We start from the raw sequence: 19,902 nt of genomic DNA, 5'->3' as shown, positions 1-19,902 counted from the left end.
TTAATTTTTCTTTCAGAATTGTCCTCTGAGGGAGAATCTGAACATTCAGAAAGAGATGCACGTGACGCCTTTTCAGATTCTGAAGACTTCGACCACAGCTCCATGGCTGCTAAACGATATGCAAGTAGAATATCATCTACAAGCTCCTGGCCCGAATATTTCAAGCCTTCTTTTACCCAAAAACTTACATTTCAATATGTTTTAGAGGGCAAACCTGTTGTTTTCACGTGTAAATTAATTGCCTGGCCAACTCCAGAAATGACTTGGTTTCATAACAACCGACCTATCCCAACAGGTCTTCGACGGGTTATAAAAACTGAGAGTGATTTACATCATCATTCTTCCAGCTTAGAGGTTAAAAGTGTCCAGCACAGAGATTCTGGAAGTTATAGATTATTGGCAGTTAATAGTGAAGGGTCCGCTGAATCAACGGCATCATTGCTTGTTATGCAAAAAGGGCAAGATGAGAAATGTTTAGAATTTCTGAAAAGGGCAGAACAGACACATGAGAATATGGAGGCTTTAGCTGAAAGGAGAGAAGACAGGATAAAGGTAGGCCTGAGGTTTACGGGCTCTCCCTTTAACAAAAAACAAGATGTAGAACAAATGGGATTGATGCGAACTATACACTTTAAGACAGTAAGTCCGGGCAAGAAAACTGACTTTCTGTGTGATGAAGAATATTTAGAAAGTAAACCTGACCTAAGGGAATGGCTTAATGTAGGTGAAAGCTTCCTGGATGAGGAGACCAAAACGAAGTTGCAACGTTTACGGGAGGCTAGAAAAATCTTAACGGAGAAAAAGAAATTATCTCTTTCAGAAATGTCATCGGAAATCAGCTCGAGAACTCTGAGAAGTGAAGCTAGCGATAAAGACACTCTGCTGTCTAGAGAGGAGATGGAAAGCAGGTCTGTATCTGATCTAGCCGAAGGTAGGGACAAGGTAGATCCTTCAAGCGAGGATATTGTCCCAAATCCACATGTCCTTTCTAATCAAATGGATCAAAATGTAGCATCTGGAGAACCTCCCACAAGCTTTCAAACTACTGTTGATGAAGAAATTCTCCAGGCTGAAATAAGAATGAGCCAAGAGGCATTTCTAAGAGAAAATCTACAGAAAGACCATTTATATGGTCAGATTCTAGTAAGTGAGGAGACCCGAGCAAGAAAACCACTTGAAGAAATTATGACCAAAACTGAAATTGGAGAGTCATCTAGATATATCACTGTTGTAAATAAGAACGAGGAAATCTATGAGACTCCTGAAAAGGTGCCCCAAGTTATTATGCCACATGCCAGTGAATCTGTTGGTCCAGTTATAAATATTGAAGAAAATGAAGAACGAGATAGTGTGAGAATAAGAAAGGATGATTTGAGAGATTTACAGCACTCTATTTCCACAAAAGTTGCTGAATTCAAACCTGAACAAGAAGAAGAAAATGCACGATTTTATGAAAGTCCTTTCCAAAAGCATCCACAACGTTGCCCACCTTCATTTCTTCAAGAAATTGAATCTCAAGAAGTTTATGAAGGGGACAGTTGTAAATTTGTGTGTCACTTTCAAGGATATCCTCCACCCATAGTGACGTGGTACAGCAATGATATACCAATCCCTCGGAACCGAGGCTATATCTCTCAGACCTCGGAAAACTATTCAATATTAACTTTCTCTTCTGTTCTTCCTCAAAACGAAGGTTCTGTTACCTGTGTGCTGTTTAACCAATATGGAACAGTAAAAACAACTGGAACACTTAAAGTGAAAGCAAAACAAGGGCACGGTGTCGAAGCACATAGAGTCCCTGTGTTTCATGAGTACACGGATGAGGAAGAGGAGCTGGCATTGGTGTTTGACCAAACAAAAGGCATTCATCCATCTTTGAGACAAAAGGGCCAAACAAATCTCCATATGTTACACGCTAACCCCCCACGTCCTCCCTCTGCAGATGTAGAATTGCTTTCCTTCCCTGTAGAAATTCAGATAACAGCAGCTACTCCCACCCCAGAACAGGATAAAGAGTCCAGAGAACCGTTTCACCCCGAGGAGCTGGGAGCTAAAGCAAGACCTCAAGATGAAGCTTCTCGGTCACCAAAACACAAATTTATATTTTCATCTGATATTACTAACGAGCCACCAAAAATGTTACAGGGAATGCCGAAGCACATCAGATGTGGAGAGGGGGGTTCCATAATACTTGAATGTTTGTTATCTGGTGAGCCTAAGCCAGTTGTAACATGGTTTCAAAATGGAGTCATGTTAAAGCAGAACCACAAGTTTCAGTTTGAAGAAGTTCATTTTAGCCACAGATTATATATTAATGACCTCAATTCTCAAGATTCTGGAAAATATAAGTGTGTTGCTGAAAACAATTCAGGAACAGCTGAGAGTGTTTCAGATCTGACAGTGGAACCTGACACTCACAGGGAATATAGTCGATTAGGAAATATTGGTGGAATTTATGCAAAATATTCCAAAAATCAACAAATTCAGGGAGAATCTGTGAGGGCGCGTTTTTGTGATTACCCACCTGGTCCTTTTACTCCCCAATCCAATATAAAAGAATATTCTGTAAGGGAATGTTTTCAAAGCTTTGAGACAACTGAACAGATAGACCAGAAAGCCCAGGTTCATTGCACATATTCCAGAGAAAAACTACCTAGATTTATGCACGGTGCTTCTAGAGCCACAAAAATTAACAAGCCTGTTAGAGCCAAACTCGTACAATATCAGGGTGAGGGGAAAGAGGGACATATAAGTGAAAAATCAAAGCGGTACCAAGTAGAGGGTACTGTTTATCCATTTGTCGAGGATATCAGTGAAGTTAAAAAAATTAGAAAAGAGGTAAAAAATGATTTTGGAAAACTTGAAGCAGAAAGGGAAGATGTGCAAGAATGTGCCCTACGTGACTATTTACCAAATATCTACTCTGAGAGAACTTCTGATAGTTATGATACAAAAGATCCATCTATCATTGTGTATGAAGAACCCCTGGGTGAAGAGAGGTATTACCCAGGAAAAAAAGTGAAGCATAGAATCATTGCATTTGAAAAGTTACAACGTGTAGAAAAAGGGGTTCTAGAAAAAAGACTTACCAGGAAATTTGTCAATCCTCCTCAAAGGAAGCTTGGTGACAGGGATTTTCCACTGAAGCCAAGAGACTCAAGATCAAGTAACCTAAGTCAGGCAGAGACAATGTCTCCAAACACTGAACCAGATTCCTCTGACATTGTGATGAATTTAAAGCTGCTTTCTTCTCAAACTCTTAAGGAATTTGAAGTACAAGAGAAGGAACAACCAAAAGAAACAGGTCTTCTAGATCAGTCTACAATTTCTGAAAGGACTGAACATGAAGTACCTATTACATTTGACTTAAAGCAATTCCACTCTCAAATAGAAAATGCAAATATAAAATTCCAAGCATTAGATGGCAGTCAACCAGAAGCATACTTTAAAATCCAACGTCCTGCTTCTGAAATAACTGGTGCTGAGAACATTGTATTTGATCTAAAACAAATGTATTCTCATATAGGAGATCCAGCAAAGGAGTTTCAAGGGCAAGAAACTAGGCAGCAGGAAACACCTTACCAAGAAGAAATTGCTGGCACTGAAACATTGCAATCCGAAACACAAAATACCTCTAAAAGTGTGCAAGATAACATATTCACCAATCCAGAAATTTCTTCCAGTCAGGGGTTTTCAAATAGGACTGTGATGGAGAAAAGTCATTTGGATGAAAATACCTTTTATTTGGAAAAACATACACAGGAACACAATTTAGAAATTTCACATACTGATATTTCTCTTAAATCATTTTCTGAAGAAACCCACAGTGAATCATGGGCCCCACCTCAAACCTCATCTACTGATGTTGGAGAAATGGATATTTCTGAGAAAAAAAGTTCTCTAGAAAATGGAGATAGAAGTTTCATTTCACATTTGAAAAAAGCAGCAAGTGAGGAAAAGCTTTTAGAGGTTCATGAAGTGGAAGAAGAGCATACTTTGGAGCCAGAGTTGGCCCCATTTCAAAAGCAGGGTGGAGAGACACAGGGATACGTCACTGGAATTTTGGGAGACCACGAAGGTGGTGATGATCATGAGGCAGCCACATGCCACAGAAAAGTCTCCTTGAGCTTTCCATTCTTGACGACTGAGGAACAGCAGAATCCAAAAGAACAAACTAGTGAAAAAAGCGATGCCTTTGGAAAAGAAAAATGCTATGAAGAAGTTCAAGTTCAGAATGAAACTTGTTTCTCCGCTACTGAAGAAGGAAAGATAGAAACTTGTTTGTCTGAAAATCTACCTAAATTGGATGAAGCACATACAGCAGAAGTAATGGACTCTCAGACCTCCCTAACACAATACTTACTTGCTGCTGGAAAGCACCAAGTTCCTGAAATGAAAGACACCACATGCAAGGCAAAGCATGTTCAGAGTGAATCAATCACATCAATGGAGGTTGAAGAAGTAACTTTCAGCACTGTGTATGAATATTACAACCAACAACAGGAAACATTAGGTCGCCCATTTTCTCCTGAATCTGATATTTCGATTGATGTGGGAAGTACAAGCAGTGAAGAGATCCCTGAGTTAGATCAGTTTTATACCCCACCATCCTCTGTTGAACATTTTGAAACTCCAAAGTCTCCTGATTTATATTTTACTCCTTCAGATACAACTAAACAATCCTCAACAAATTCAGGAGGTGAGACTATTGCAAGAACCACACCTTTAGAGGAAGCTGCCGAAAGGTACTCAACACCTTCCGAAGGCGAGGTAGCAGAGAGATATTCCACACCCCCAGGGGAGACACTAGAGAGATATTCCACACCCCCAGGGGAGACACTAGAGAGATATTCCACACCCCCAGGAGAGGCATTAGAGAGATATTCTACACCCCCAGGAGAGACACTAGAGAGATATTCTACACCTTTAGGAGGAGAAACGGTTGAAAAATATTCTATTCCTACTGGAGGACCAAACCCCACTGGAAACTTTAAAAGATACTCATCAAAAACAGAAAGGGAGGACAGTACACCAAATGAACATTTTCATACACCTACAGAAGAGAGAAGTTCAGCTTATGAGCTATGGCGTTCTGATTCATTTGGCACACCCAATGAAGCCATTGAACCAAAAGACAATGAAATGCCCCCATCTTTTATTGAGCCTCTGACCAAAAGGAAGATATATGAGAACACAACATTAGGCTTCATTGTGGAAGTTGAGGGCATTCCAGTTCCTGGTGTGAAATGGTATCGAAATAAATCTTTGCTCGAGCCAGATGAAAGAATCAAAATAGAAAGGGTGGGTAATGTGTGTTCTTTGGAAATTTCTAACATTCAAAAAGGAGAGGCAGGAGAGTACATGTGCCATGCAGTAAACATCATAGGGGAAGCAAAGAGCTTTGCCAGTGTAGACATAGTACCCCAAAGAGAAACAGCGGTGGCTCTCCCACCTCCAGTAACACATCAGCATGTCATGGAGTTTGATTTGGAAAACACTACATCGTCCAGAACACCTTCTCCTCAAGAAATTGTCCTGGAAGTGGAATTAAGTGAAAAGGATGTTAAGGAATTTGAGAAGCAAGTGAAAATAGTCACAGTTCCTGAATTTACTCCTGATCATAAAAGCATGATTGTGAGTCTGGATGTTCTACCTTTGAATTTAGCAGATCCGAGTATGGCTTCAAGGGAAGAAGAAGACAAAGATTTAAAAATTGATTTAGAAGTATTTGAAATGCCTCCTCGCTTTATAATGCCTATTTGTGATTTTAAAATTCCAGAAAATTCAGACGCTGTGTTCAAATGTTCAGTCATAGGCATCCCTAGTCCCGAAGTTAAATGGTATAAAGAATATATGTGTATTGAGCCAGATAACATCAAATACGTGATCAGTGAGGAGAAGGGAAGTCACACACTTAAAATTCGAAATGTCTGTCCATCTGACAGTGCAACATACAGGTGCAGAGCTATCAATCGAGTAGGAGAGGCTATCTGCCGGGGATTCCTCACCATGGGAGATTCTGAAATGTTTGCTATGACGACAAAGAAAAGTAAAGTGACTTTAAGCAGTATGAAGGAAGAATTAGTCCTAAAGAGCAAATATTCAGACAGCTTTTTTGAATTTCAGGTGGTGGAAGGGCCTCCCAGATTTATCAAAGGTATTTCTGACTGTTATGCACCTGTAGGTACCGCAGCTTATTTCCAGTGTTTAGTTCGTGGCTCTCCAAGACCCACGGTTTACTGGTACAAAGATGGGAGATTGGTGCAAGGTACAAGGTTCAGCGCTGAGGAAAGTGGCATAGGGTTCCACAACCTATTCATAACAAGCTTAGTAAAAGATGATGAAGGTGAGTACAGGTGTGTGGCTACAAACAAGTCAGGAATGGCGGAGACCTGTGCGGCCCTCACCCTAACTTAGTTTCCTGTGCAATGTTTCGGTGCCTCAGTAAGTAGTGAATCGATTCGAGTGCTCCAGATTTCCCAAATTAGATCGATCCAATAACTTTCCAAATAGGTCTACTCGATTTGAATTCAATACGTGGAAAACGCCTGGGAAAACAGTTTCTCTCTGGAGAAATCTTGTGTTTGTAACACATGTAAATAGTCTGTCATCTAAGCTGTGGAACCATCACTGTGTCAACTCTGTTGTGAATCATCAAACGCAATTAAATATCTCTGTGGCCACCTAACTGTTTGTACTTCTGCTTTACCCTCGTTCCTCCTCCACAAAAGAGTTTCAGTAGAATGCATTCTCTTTTAGCAGATAAGCTATTTAAGTAAAGTAAAATGTAAGATGGAAGACCGTGTCACATGACCACGCGGACAAATCGGTAAGGTAAATTTCCTCTCCGCTCTGAGTGTAAGTCAGTTTTGAAATTATAACCTCTTTGCATCCAAATCCATGCATACTGACTTGGACTTAGAATAGACAAAACAAACAACAGAAACAATTCACCCAGTTGATGACTAACTCTATAATCTGTTTTACCTTGCGATCTTAATATATTTGTTTGGCTCTTTTACAAATATTTTCAGTATTAATGTCCCCCTTCTTAAATATTTTAATTCTTGCTGGTTTTGCAGGGACCAATGGTGCTTTCTTTTTTGGGTGGAGTTCATCTAGACATTTGCAAAATATGCAAAGAAAAATCTTTCCACTTTTGGGAATACCCTATTTTCTCAATTTTTAAAATGGCATCAAGTGTGAAATACAGCATTCGATATTGGCCTGGAGTGGGGGGGGGGGTGGGGGCAGGGGTGGGAACTACTATATTACATTTATACACAGATTTTAAACCATAGACCAATTTCAGACTCTTTAAAATTAGAAAAAAGAAGGGGGGACATTTTTAGTAGTGAGCAATATGGTAATTTGTATTTCAGATTATATGCAAATAAGATATTCAGCTTTCCTGTCATTGTTACTGAATTTCATTTTTAAAACTAGAAATTCATAAGTATTCAAATTTAAGATGTATATATGTTCCTAAAGTGAATTTGTTTTCAAAACTATAATTCTAATAAATTCACAGAATCCTTAAAAATGTGTCTATGTTATCACTGTGAACCTGAATCTTCTTATGGAAAGATGTAATAAATACTAAAAAATTGAGTTTTCTTAACTGAAAATGAGGAGTTGGACCAAAAGACCTCAGAGGTGATTGTTCAACTCTGTGATTCTGTGTTGTTCCAATGGTAACTTTTCTTAATATAGTTTAGGATAAATTTTAGTTTTGCAACAAATGGTGAGAAAAACAACAGAATATAATACTGAAGTTGTGAATCTTTCCTCCATCTAATTCTAAATTACTCACTGTTACCTAACAGCTGTATTTGTCCCTGCAGTGAGCAACTTTTATGTACCATGATCATATTAAACATATTGCTTTTAATTCTAAAAAATTTAACACTTCATTTAAATTTAATATTCAAAAGAATTCATATGTTCAGGCTTTATACCCCTCCCCTACTTACCCCCCCCCAAAAAAAAAAACATTTGTTTTACCTGTTTTGAGTCACCATAACTCATCCAGATATACTATTGTGGAACAATCATTTCTGTTTCAACCAGTGAGCACACAATATCTGTGGTAATAAGTATGGGTATAATGTAATATATCACATCATCAATCCCTTTAGGGACTTAGGGATTTATTCTACTCCTAGTTACAAATGGACGTTTCAATAAATTAGAAATTCAGGTCATGAGAAACATGACAATAGCTGGCACAGTTGTGGGGCAGTTCAAAACCTGTTTCAGGAAAGAAGGAAGGGAAGGGAAGGGAAAGGGAAGGGAAGGAAAGGGAAGGAAAGGAAAGAACATTTTGTCAAATTGACAGGAAGGAAGAATTTGATTTTGCTCATTACAATTTTTAGTCTCAAATGCGTTGAACTTGAGGATATTCAGAATAATAACAATGACTGAATAAAGAAAAATAAGTCGGCTTACTTATTGTTGTAGATAATTAAATAGAATTTTTTTCTGAGTCAATGGCATATAACTTAAAAGCCTGGAATATTAATTTCCCTGATGCTGGATGAAGAATTCATTGTATTATGTATACTAGAGTTTAGACATAATTATTAGCTGCTACTACGACATGTATTTTTATACCTTTCATGTTTGAGCACATTTGAATTTTATTTATTGTATTTTTTATGGTCAAAACACCATATTAGAAGTAAGGGAAAACAACTGAAAATATTTCAACATATTAGTGAATTGGGGTAATTTAACTATATTCACACTCATTCCCTTTCCAGGTATTTTGGGAGTTCAAGTGAAGGGAAAGTGGACATCAGTTATATGTTACAAATTAAATGTAAAGTTAAGTGGTGACCATTAGTGTAGGAAATTAATCAATGGTTTTCTGGCTTACTAATTGAAAAAATAAATAACCAAGTATGTGGTGTACATGCTGTAGATAATGTTTGCCAGTACATTTAAAGCCAACAGACACTAGAGTCGTGACTTCTAATGCTTCCACACCAGAACAGAAAGGAATTAAGGCCTGGCTATTCCATGTGATGCAAAGGGAGTGAATTAATAAAATAATAATACTTCTTTGGGGGAAAGTAATAAAACAATTAACAACAGAGCTGTTCTACATTCCTAACAGATTTAATGAAAAGCTGAATTCCTTGTTATCAAATTAAGCCCTTCATCCTGTCATCCATGATCCTGTTTAAAGAATATCCGTTGTTCACTCTTTTGTTTTTCTGTTCCATAATGGTGTGTAGGTATTTCTCACACAATAAAGTACAATCCAGTTTTTAATGTTGGAGTTGTTTTCTTTCATTTCTCCTTCTCCCATTTTCTTGACAACAAAAGCCTTATTATAAAAGCTTTGTTAAAATAATATGGCCACTTACACGGCAAAAGAAGGCCTGAATTTCTAGTAACTGAAAGAGGTGGTTCTCTTACAAATTCAAATTAAGTATTTTCTGTAGCCTCTTATTTTTAAGAATAGCTTCAGTTTATAAGCAGTAACTGAAACATAGATGTTTTATTTTGGAAATCATTGGTCTTCAATTTGAAGATAGATATCATTCTGAACTCAAGAAAATTCTTAAATGTAAATAACTATCCTGGATCTTTTTAGAAATTGATTTAAATAATCCTGGATTCTTTTATTATAAATATAGAGGCAACAGGTTTTCAAACCTTATATCACAAAGAGGAACTCATAAAACAGCTTTAAAATTTGTAAACTCTAACCCAAGTGACGTGGATTGAAAGTTGCATTAGTACAGTATCCATAATTATATAATATGATATAATGAGCTAAGGTTAAAAAAATTAGGAATGTGCTTTTTGTTAAATCTCAAGATGCGCTAGCGATTCCAGGAATAAAGCAGAAGAAGGCCACCAGCTGGTACATAATTCTTTGACTTCTATATTTTTGTTGTTGTTAAGTAAAACTGATAATAAAATAATAATAATTTTTCCCCATACAGAGTTTTCTAGTTTTCTTCTGTCTGCTGAGGAAGAAGGATTCCAAACCAATAGCTCTGGCCTTCAATTATCTAATAGAAAGGAAACACTTGAACTTTTGTCTGAACCTCCAGTTCATTCAACGAAATTTGATTCCCAAAAGGAAGGCCATGTTCCAGTTTTCATCAAAGAAGTGTCAAATGTTGAAATAAGCATAGGGGATGTGGCTAAACTGTCTGTTACTGTCACTGGCATTCCCAAGCCTAAAATTCAGTGGTTCTTCAATGGAATGATGTTAATCCCTTCTGCTGACTACAAATTTGTTTTCGATGGTAATGATCATAGTCTGATCATTCTGTTCACCAAATTTGAGGATGAGGGAGAGTATACATGCATTGCCAGTAATGAATACGGACAGACAGTATGCAGTGCCTATCTAAAAATAAGTTCCAAAGGAGAGGGGCACAAAGAGACAGAACCAGAACCAGTGGAAGAAATTCTGGACAAGTTTGAAGGTCCCTGTCCTCCTTACTTTGTTAAGGAGTTCAAACCAATTCACTGTGCTCAGGGGCTCCCTGCCATCTTTGAGTACACAGTACTTGGAGAGCCTGCACCCACTGTCTTGTGGTTCAAAGAAAACAAACAGCTTTACACCAGTGTTTATTACACCATCATTCATAATCCTGATGGTTCCGGGACACTCATTGTCAATGACGCTCAGAGGGAAGATAGTGGCCTCTATGTCTGTAAAGCAGAGAATAGGTGGGGTGAGTCCACCTGTGCTGCAGAGCTTCTCGTGCTTCTGGAAGACCCAGACGTGACTGATGCTCCCAGTAAAGCAAAGCCCATGCCAGAGGCTACTAAAGATTTTCCACCGATGTCGTTAAAGGATCCTGCCATTGAGGCATTTGACTCCGAGCAGGAAATTGCAGCTTTTGTGAAGGATACTGTTTTGAAAGCTGCTTTAATTGCAGAAGAAAACCAGCAGCTTTCTTATGAGCGTGTGATTAAAACCAAAGAACTGAGTAGCCAAGTTACTTTAGTGGCTGAACAACTGCAATCCACAGTCACGTTGGAGCAGAATATGCCTAATGCAGAGAGCACCAGGGAACTTCTTTCCATCGATGGCACTCTTCATGTTCAGTCTATCAAGGAACCGTCTCCCAGTTTACAGCTGCAGATTGTCCAGGCCCAGAAAACCCTCCCCAAAGAAGATATTCTAGTGCCTCAAGAGCCAGAGTCACAGGGGGTCCTATCAGATACTGAAAAAGTCTTCCCAAGTGCTCTCTCCATAGAGGAAATTAGTTCATTACCAGTGGAGCCTCTGAAAACGTTATTAGCTGAACCTGAAGGGAGTTATCCACAATCTTCAATCGAAGAAGCTCCAGTCCATTCATATCCAACCTCTGTGGCTGAGGAAGTACTTTTACCAAAAGAAAAGACAGTATCTGCAATGGATACTGAGCAAAGAGTGATTCTGCAAAAGCAGGAGGAACAAAGTGCTCTCATCCTGAGTCAGAGCTTAGCTGAGGGCAGCATGGAAAGTTTCAAGGGTCTTGACATCACAATCTCTGAGGTCAACTGTGAGCCCCAGATCCCTTCAGAACACACATGCTCAGAAGGTGAAATTTTGATGGAAAGTACAGATCAACTGGAAAGTGCAGTGCAAGATTTTGCAGCCAGGACTGAGGAAGGCAAGTCCTTAAGGTTTCCGCTAGCATGTGAGGAAAAGCAGGTACTGCTCAAAGAGCACTCTGACAACCTGGCAGCGCCCCTGAATCAAACCAGTGAGTGTAAAAAAGAGCCCATGGTGATAAATGGTGTGCAAGAGGTGCAGGTAAGTGACACTCTTTCTAAGGAAAGTTTGCTTTCTGGAATTCCAGAAGAAGAACGATTAAACCTCAAAATTCAGATCCGCAGGGCTTTGCAAGCAGCAGTGGCCAGTGAGCAACCGAGTCTTTTCTCTGAATGGTTAAGAAACATTGAAAGGGTGGAGATCAAGGCTATAAACTTCACCCAAGAGCCCAAACGCATTATGTGCACCTACCTTATTACCTCGGTGAAGTCGCTAACAGAAGAATTAACCATTGCTATTGAAGGCATTGATCCTCAAATGGCTAACTTGAGAACGGAACTTAAGGATGCTTTGTGCTCTATTATATGTGAGGAAATAAACATCTTAACAGCTGAGGATCCCAGAATCCAGAAAGGAGGCAAAACAGGCTTGCAAGGAGAAATGGGTCCTTTTTCAGTTTCACAGAAGGTCGAAACAATCAGAGAACCCGAAGTCGAATCTAAATATCTCGTCTCTGTGGAAGAGGTCAGCTGTTTCCATGTGGAAAGTCAGATCAAAGTTGAAGATACCACACCTGTCCCTGATGAGGTTGCTTCAGCTGCTATCCCTGATGAGACACCAGACCCATCAGAGGAAAAAGGAAAGTCCCCCGGAAGTGGTACCAGGGAGGTTGACATCGAAGAGGTACAGGAAAATGAGGGCAGCTTAGTCCAAGAACATGGTCCTGTCATACACACGCCCTTGGTGGACACTACTATGGAGGAAGGTGACCCTGTCAACCTCACGTCATCCATAACAAATGCCAAAGAGGTGAATTGGTATTATGAGGGCAAACTGGTGCGTTCAGATGAAAAGTTCAAGTGTTTACAAGATCAAAATACATACATGCTAGTAATCGACAAAGTAAATACAGAAGAACATCAAGGAACATATACCTGTGAGGCCTTGAATGAACATGGACACACAGCAACTTCAGCAAAACTCACTGTGGTCAAAAGAGGTTGGATTTTTAAGGATGAAGTGGGTCGCGCTCTAACAATCACTGAATCATAATGTTTTAGTTTTCATCACTGAGTTTTCACTTACCTGCCTCTGCCAGGATGCAATTTGTGTAGAGTAAGAATGACATCACAGACATAATCATGGTTATTAATTCTTCTCCTTTTTCCTGACTGCCTTACAGGGTAGTACATCATCTCTACGTTGCTATTTATTTTTAAAATAAAACGTATTTTCATATGTTTCATAATACCAACAGCTTTTTTTTATATTTACTTCAAAATACTTTAATAATATGCAATAAAAGCTGTCAGTGAACACCTAGCTTCTCTGAAATTGCCAGTCTAATCTCTAAACTCAAAATAACCATGATTAATTGTCCATTTGTGTTTCGTATTTTTACTTCTTTTTTGATGCTGTTTTCACTTCATCACTGTATTTAGTATATCACATTATGAAATGCTATTCACAGTGTACCTAGCCAGCATGGTATATTTAGAGTACATCATGTTGTTATGCATGTAAGCCTATAGCATCACCTTTTAATCATTTTTTTCACAATTCACTGCAGAGTAATGATTGAAGATGTTAAAAGCTACCTATTGTCTTCTTTTACCTTCAATGATTGTTCTCACGTTCCAGTCACTTGTCTTAAACTGCTGCAATCCATCTCATCAATTTCAACTGTTTTCCTTCATTAACAGCAACAGAAGTTAGAAGAAAGCCGGTGTGCCTGTTAAGGAGGCATGCTAATGGACTCTGCTTCCCTTTGCAGCCGCCCCAGTGATCAGGAGAAGAATCGAGCCCCTGGAGGTAGCTCTGGGCCACCTGGCCAAATTCACCTGTGAGATCCACACTGCCCCCAATGTCCGCTTCCAGTGGTTTAAAGCTGGCCGAGAAATTTATGAAAGTGACAAGTGTTCTATCCGATCTTCAAATTACGTCTCCAGCCTGGAAATCCTGAGAACCCAGGTTGTTGACTGTGGCGAGTACACCTGCAAAGCTTCCAACGAGTACGGCAGTGTCAGCTGTACGGCCACCCTAACTGTGACAGGTAAATGACATACATCGAGGTGCTTGTCCCATTTCATACCATTGCCTGTTTTGTTCTTTATACAGGTGCAGGATGTCCTACCAACTGGAGAGACCAATAGCCAAGTTATAATACGGTGGCTAGGTACTGCAGAGTCTATAGGGGGACAAGAAATCATTATTTAGAGTCATATTTCTAAGAGCAACTAAAGAAAAAATAAAAATACATTATTTTGAAAACAACATCAAGGAATCAAGTGACCAGTGGCACCTGAAAGCTTGGCTTAGGGTGTTGTTTTGTTCATTCTATTTTTAAAAATGACTAGCTTTGTGGAAATGCCTTGGATAACTCCTCATGGCCTGGCGTGGCACTTAATATGAAAAATTTCAGGACACTTTGGTGCTACTAAAAAATAAAGTCCCAATGTATTTAATCATTTGGAACCAGTTAACCAGTTAAGAGCAGAATTACAAACTGAAAAAAGCCAAATCATAAGATGATAGTTAAATCCTAATAAAAATACAGGACTACAAACTAGGATTCTCACCCTAGGCTTTATTATTAATTTAAAAATAAGGGCAACTATATAAATATTCTGTTCTCAGTTTCCTAATTGACCAACAGCATAACTTTTGAGTAGTTAATGCTCATTGAGTGTTTGAATTCCCTCATTAGTGAAAGAAAAAGAAAGAAAGAAAGAAAGAAAGAAAGAAAGAAAGATTAAAGAAGAAAGAAAGAAAATGTATAGCATTTTCCTTTTCTTTGTCTCTGTCTTTCTCTTTTGCTTTCTCCTTCCAAGGGAAAGTATGACTATAAACTATGGCTTAGAGGAGTGCCTGGGTGACTTAGTTGGTTAAGCATCTGACTCTTGGTTTTGGCTCAGTTCATGATCTCAAGGTTCATGAACTCGAGCCCCATGTTGGGCTCTGTGCTGACAGCACGGAGCTGCTTGGGATTCTCTTCCTCTCTCTCTGCCTCTCCCCTGCTTGCTCTCTATCTCTGCCTTAAAATAAACAAATGAACATTAAAACAAAACAAAAAAAAAAGAACTATGGCTTAGGGTCTAGGTAGCAATTACCTGTGTTTTTGAGAGAAGCTATGCATTAAATATCTGGGAGGGACAGTCCCAGGTCTTTTCCAACAGAAGCATGAAGGGGAAAGGCAAAAACAGCACCTCTCTTTGACTTGGAAAAGTCAGGGTTCCCTGTAGCTTCCTCACCTCTGCAACTCTTTTACATATCAGAAAATCTGAAACCCAGATCCCTGATAACCCATCTATTTGTTTCACTTTGTGATCAAAGAGTCTCCATGCAACCACTACATGGCAGTATTCTTAAGGACACTTTTGAAAACCTCTTCTCCCAAATTAGGCCAGTTCAGTAACAGGACTAATACCTGAACTTTCAAATAACAAGAGCAAAAGAAGGAAGAGATTTTTTTTTTAATTGGAAAGGCTTCCTTCAAAGTGCAGAATGAAAATGGGAAATTACTGGTGTAAATATTTTTACAAGTTTGAAATGATTTAGGGGATGAATTCAAAGTTGGGCCATTTAAGGAGTTGCTGATGGTTGACATGAAGGTTAGAGAGACTTCACAACACTAACTTGATCTTCTTATCACTTAATGAATGTCCCTACTCTTCAGAAGAGTCAGGTGCATTTTCTTTATCTTCTTACACAGTCTTCTAATTTACAGAATTAAAGTAACAGCTGAATTACCTATCAAATAATTCAGACAACTAATCAACTACTAAAGTGGACAAATCTTTTAACTGTATTAAGTTGATGTTGCTGCTAGATAAAGCAACATTTGTTCTTTCCTTTAATAGAGACATAAGGTGTTGTCTCGCTCCTCTATAAAGAACTCACTCATCCCTTTCCTTGGACAGATCTTTTCATCTTATTATCCTATCTTAAACAATGTCTCATGTCTATCTAAATATAGAACTCATCTCCTCCCTTTCTTAGAATATATAGTTACAACAAGACCTTCCGTGGAGACAAAATGTAACCTTGAAAAAATTTCTTTTGCAGAGGCATATCCACCAAGCTTTTACTCCAGACCTAAGTCCATTACAACTTTTGTGGGTAAGACAGCCAAGTTCCTCTGCACAGTGTTAGGGACCCCCGTGATTGAAACCATTTGGCAGAAAGACGGCGCTGCACTATCGCCTTCCCCTAACCGCAAGATTTCAGATGCAGAAAACAAACACATTTTAGAACTCTCAAATCTTACAGTTCAAGATAGAGGAGTTTATTCTTGTAAAGCTTCTAACAAGTTTGGAGCTGACATCTGCCAAGCTGAGTTAATCATAATCGACAAGCCGCGTTTCATTAAAGAATTGGAGCCTGTGCAATCAGCTGTCAATAAGAAGATCCGCCTTGAGTGCCAAGTAGACGAAGACAGAAAAGTTACAGTAACATGGAACAAAGATGGGCAAAAACTTCCCCCTGGGAAAGATTATAAGATCTATTTTGAAGATAAAATAGCATCGCTTGAGATCCCTCTGGCCAAACTAAAAGATTCAGGAACCTATGTCTGTACAGCTTCCAACGAGGCTGGGAGCAGCTCCTCTTCAGCCACAGTGACTATCAGAGGTAAGAAATGCGTGAATGTTATCTTTCGCTTCCTTCTCTTTAAGGATGCCGCTGTAGAAAATCTTTGGCAAACAATGCAGCCCCTACATTTTATTATTAAAATAATTTCATCCAAGAAATTGTTTTGGTTTGGGGAAATCCTGGCATTATTTGATTTTATGTTTTCAATCTTCTTTGGAAATCACTTTGTTCTTTTAAAGCTATCTGCCATTAACAAAGCTTGCTTAAAATTTCTTCTAAGAACGTCGAGTGTCTAGGTGACCCTTGACTGTCTTCTTTTATAAAATTGTATTTTGTGTAAGTCGAGTTTGCTTGTTTTGTGTTTGTTTGTTTGTTGTTTGGGAAAGTGTCTTATAATCATGGAAACAGGGAGAGCTATTGAGTGCACCATAACCTTTACAGAACTTTCATCGAGATATTTTATGTGTGTTGTGTCTTTTGGTTGTAATATGTCTACTTTTCTTTTGTGGAGTTTATGCTTCAGATCTCTTTCCTTTTTCTTTTTTGTTAACTTCCTGTAGAGCCACCATCCTTTGTGAAGAAGGTGGATCCCTCTTATTTAATGCTCCCGGGTGAATCAGCACGCCTCCATTGCAAGCTGAAAGGCTCACCTGTGATCCAGGTTACTTGGTTTAAAAATAACAAAGAACTTAATGAGAGTAACACTATTCGAATGTCTTTTGTCAATTCTGAGGCTGTGCTTGATATTACGGATGTGAAAGTTGAAGACAGTGGCAATTACTCTTGTGAAGCGGTGAATGATGTTGGCAGTGACAGCTGCAGTGCCGAAATAGTTATCAAAGGTTTGTTTACTCAGAGTCCTTTGTGTTTCTGAGACAAGATTTTCTTTTTAATTGCTGGTAACCCGTTACTTATACGATGCTTTCGTGCTTTTGTAGAGCCTCCTTCTTTCATCAAAACTCTTGAGCCTGCAGATATAGTGAGAGGAACGAATGCCCTTCTTCAGTGTGAAGTCTCAGGCACTGGACCATTTGAAATTAGCTGGTTCAAAGATAAGAAGCAAATTCGGAGTAGTAAAAAGTACAGGTTGTTTTCTCAGAAGTCTCTTGTGTTCCTGGAGATATTTTCTTTCAATAGTGCAGACGTGGGTGACTATGAATGTGTTGTTGCCAATGAAGTTGGGAAGTGTGGCTGCGTTGCAACACATTTGTTAAAAGGTCAGTGCTTGAACATAATGATGTCTCTTTAATAAATTGTCAAGGTAGCTCTCCTAACCCATGGAAGGAAAGCTGGTGCCTTCTCTTCTCCTAATCTTTGAAAATATGTTTCACCTTTGGTTTAACCTGGGACCTTGGGGACAAAGCCAGTGACCTTCATCCAGTCTTTATTCTGAGATCACTGTAAACATTTAATCTCTGATAACAAAAGTGGATTATGGAATAATCTATAATCATTTTGTTAGCTGGTAACCATGTGTCTTCTATGCTTCTTTTTCTTGGATGGAGTTGTCATTCTTCTTAAATTTCAATATATTCTTCTAATTGGCCAACACCATGGGATAGCAATATTGGAAAGATAAATGTAATCTAGATTAAAACACTTAGATGTATATGGTGTTGAAAGTGCTTGGGAATTGATAAGTTTTGTCTGTTCTCTTTCTTTAACTAGAACCACCAACCTTTGTAAAGAAAGTAGATGATTTTACTGCACTAGCAGGTCAAACTGTTACCTTACAAGCTGCCGTGAGAGGGTCAGAACCCATTTCTGTTGCATGGATGAAAGGACAGGAGATCATTAAAGAAGATGGAAAAATCAAAATGAGCTTTTCTAATGGTGTTGCGGTCCTGATAATCCCTGATGTTCAGATTAGTTTGGGTGGCAAATACACATGCCTGGCTGAAAATGAAGCCGGAAGCCAAACATCTGTTGGGGAATTAATAGTCAAAGGTTCGTGTAGGAACATTTTTACTTAGAATCAATATTTCCATTTAAAGCGAAACCTTAATGCACTTTTCGGCATGCTAACCGTTTAATACCATTGTAGAACCTGCCAAAATCGTTGAGAGAGCAGAACTGATCCAGGTGACGGCAGGAGACCCAGCCACACTGGAGTACACGGTCACAGGCACCCCAGAACTCAAGCCCAAATGGTACAAAGATGGGAGACCTTTGGTTGCTAGTAAAAAGTATCGAATAAGTTTTAAAAACAATGTGGCCCAACTCAAATTTTATTCAGCTGAACTGCATGACAGTGGCCAATACACATTTGAGATTTCCAACGAAGTGGGCAGCAGCTCCTGTGAAACAACATTCACTGTGTTAGGTTAGTATCTTCAGAAACCTGTGCCACGAGTTCCCTTGAAACCCAACAAATGAGCAAAAATGAAACCACCGAGCCCTTTTCCACGCTCATCTTTCTTTTCTTCTTGTGCCATGAACAGATAGAGACATCGCTCCATTTTTTACCAAACCCCTGCGCAACATGGATAGCGTTGTTAGCAGTACCTGCAGGCTGGACTGCAAAATCGCTGGCTCCCTCCCAATGAGGGTGTCCTGGTTTAAGGATGGTAGAGAAATAGCTTCTTCTGACAAGTACAGAATCGCGTTTGTGGAAGGCACGGCCTCTCTGGAGATCAGCAGAGTAGACATGAACGATGCAGGCAATTTCACCTGTCGAGCCACAAATTCCGTGGGAAGCAAAGACAGCAGTGCAGCCCTGATTGTGCAAGGTTGGCTGGACACTTTGCATTTCATTCTAATGTAGACTATGTTCCAATTAAGACTTCTTCCCTTAGATCATGCCTCTTAACTCTTAGAAATTCTTTCTTCTACCCCTTCTTTAGAACCACCCAGTTTTGTAATTAAACCTGCATCAAAGGATGTTCTGCCTGGCTCAGCAGTCTGCCTGAAGAGCACCTTCCAAGGGTCCACTCCTCTGAAAATCAGATGGTTTAAGGGTGACAAAGAGCTTGTTTCTGGTGGGAGCTGCTATATTACCAAAGAAGCTTTAGAAAGTTCCCTGGAACTCTATGCAGTAAAAACCTCCGATTCGGGCACATATACCTGTAAAGTCAGCAACGTCGCCGGAAGCGTGGAGTGCAGTGCAAACTTATTTGTAAAAGGTCTGCATTGTTTTCTTGACATCTTTGTGCTACCATCGTTCTAGGTTCTTTCCTCTTCCTCATGTTTCTTCATAACTTCCTTCCTTCCACAGAACCGGCCATGTTTGTTGAAAAGTTAGAGCCATCACAGTTGTTAAAGAAGGGAGATGCCACCCAGCTGGCCTGCAAAGTAACTGGTACCCCTCCGATTAAAATAACATGGTTTGCAAACGATAGAGAAATTAAGGAGAGCAGCAAACACAAAATGTCTTTTGTGGAGTCCACTGCGGTCCTAAGACTTACAGACGTTGCCATCGAAGACAGCGGTGAATATATGTGTGAGGCTCAAAATGAGGCTGGCAGTGACCACTGTGGTAGCATTTTAATAGTCAAAGGTTTGTGTCCACCTTGCCCCTTGGTTTACCAAAGTTGTGGCCCGTAGCATAGATTCCTCCCTCATTAACTCAAAATAATTCCTCTTCT

General features: G+C 39.3%; 1 protein-coding gene across 4 annotated transcripts in view; it reads left to right on the top strand.

The window, feature by feature from the left end:
• Window positions 1-19,902, top strand: part of TTN (titin) — a 276,655-nt gene that overhangs the window by 55,457 nt on the left and 201,296 nt on the right. For 2 of the 4 annotated variants that reach the window (XM_045480371.1, XM_045480370.1), the window contains 2 exons: window positions 9,957-12,728; window positions 13,503-13,781. In XM_045480371.1, coding sequence (XP_045336327.1) covers window positions 9,957-12,728; window positions 13,503-13,781 — 3,051 coding nt within the window. Of the gene's footprint in view, window positions 1-16; window positions 6,689-9,956; window positions 12,729-13,502; window positions 13,782-15,793; window positions 16,358-16,878; window positions 17,161-17,256; window positions 17,536-17,986; window positions 18,266-18,362; window positions 18,642-18,759; window positions 19,048-19,161; window positions 19,441-19,532; window positions 19,815-19,902 lie in introns of those variants that run through there. The other 2 variants (XM_045480369.1, XM_045480372.1) reach the window with 2 other exon arrangements.

Source organism: Leopardus geoffroyi, chromosome C1, assembly GCF_018350155.1.
Source record: "Leopardus geoffroyi isolate Oge1 chromosome C1, O.geoffroyi_Oge1_pat1.0, whole genome shotgun sequence".
In the NCBI taxonomy this organism is placed as follows: Eukaryota; Metazoa; Chordata; class Mammalia; order Carnivora; family Felidae; genus Leopardus; species Leopardus geoffroyi.
Note: the sequence above shows the minus strand (reverse complement) of the source record. Positions and strands in the feature narration are given on the sequence as shown.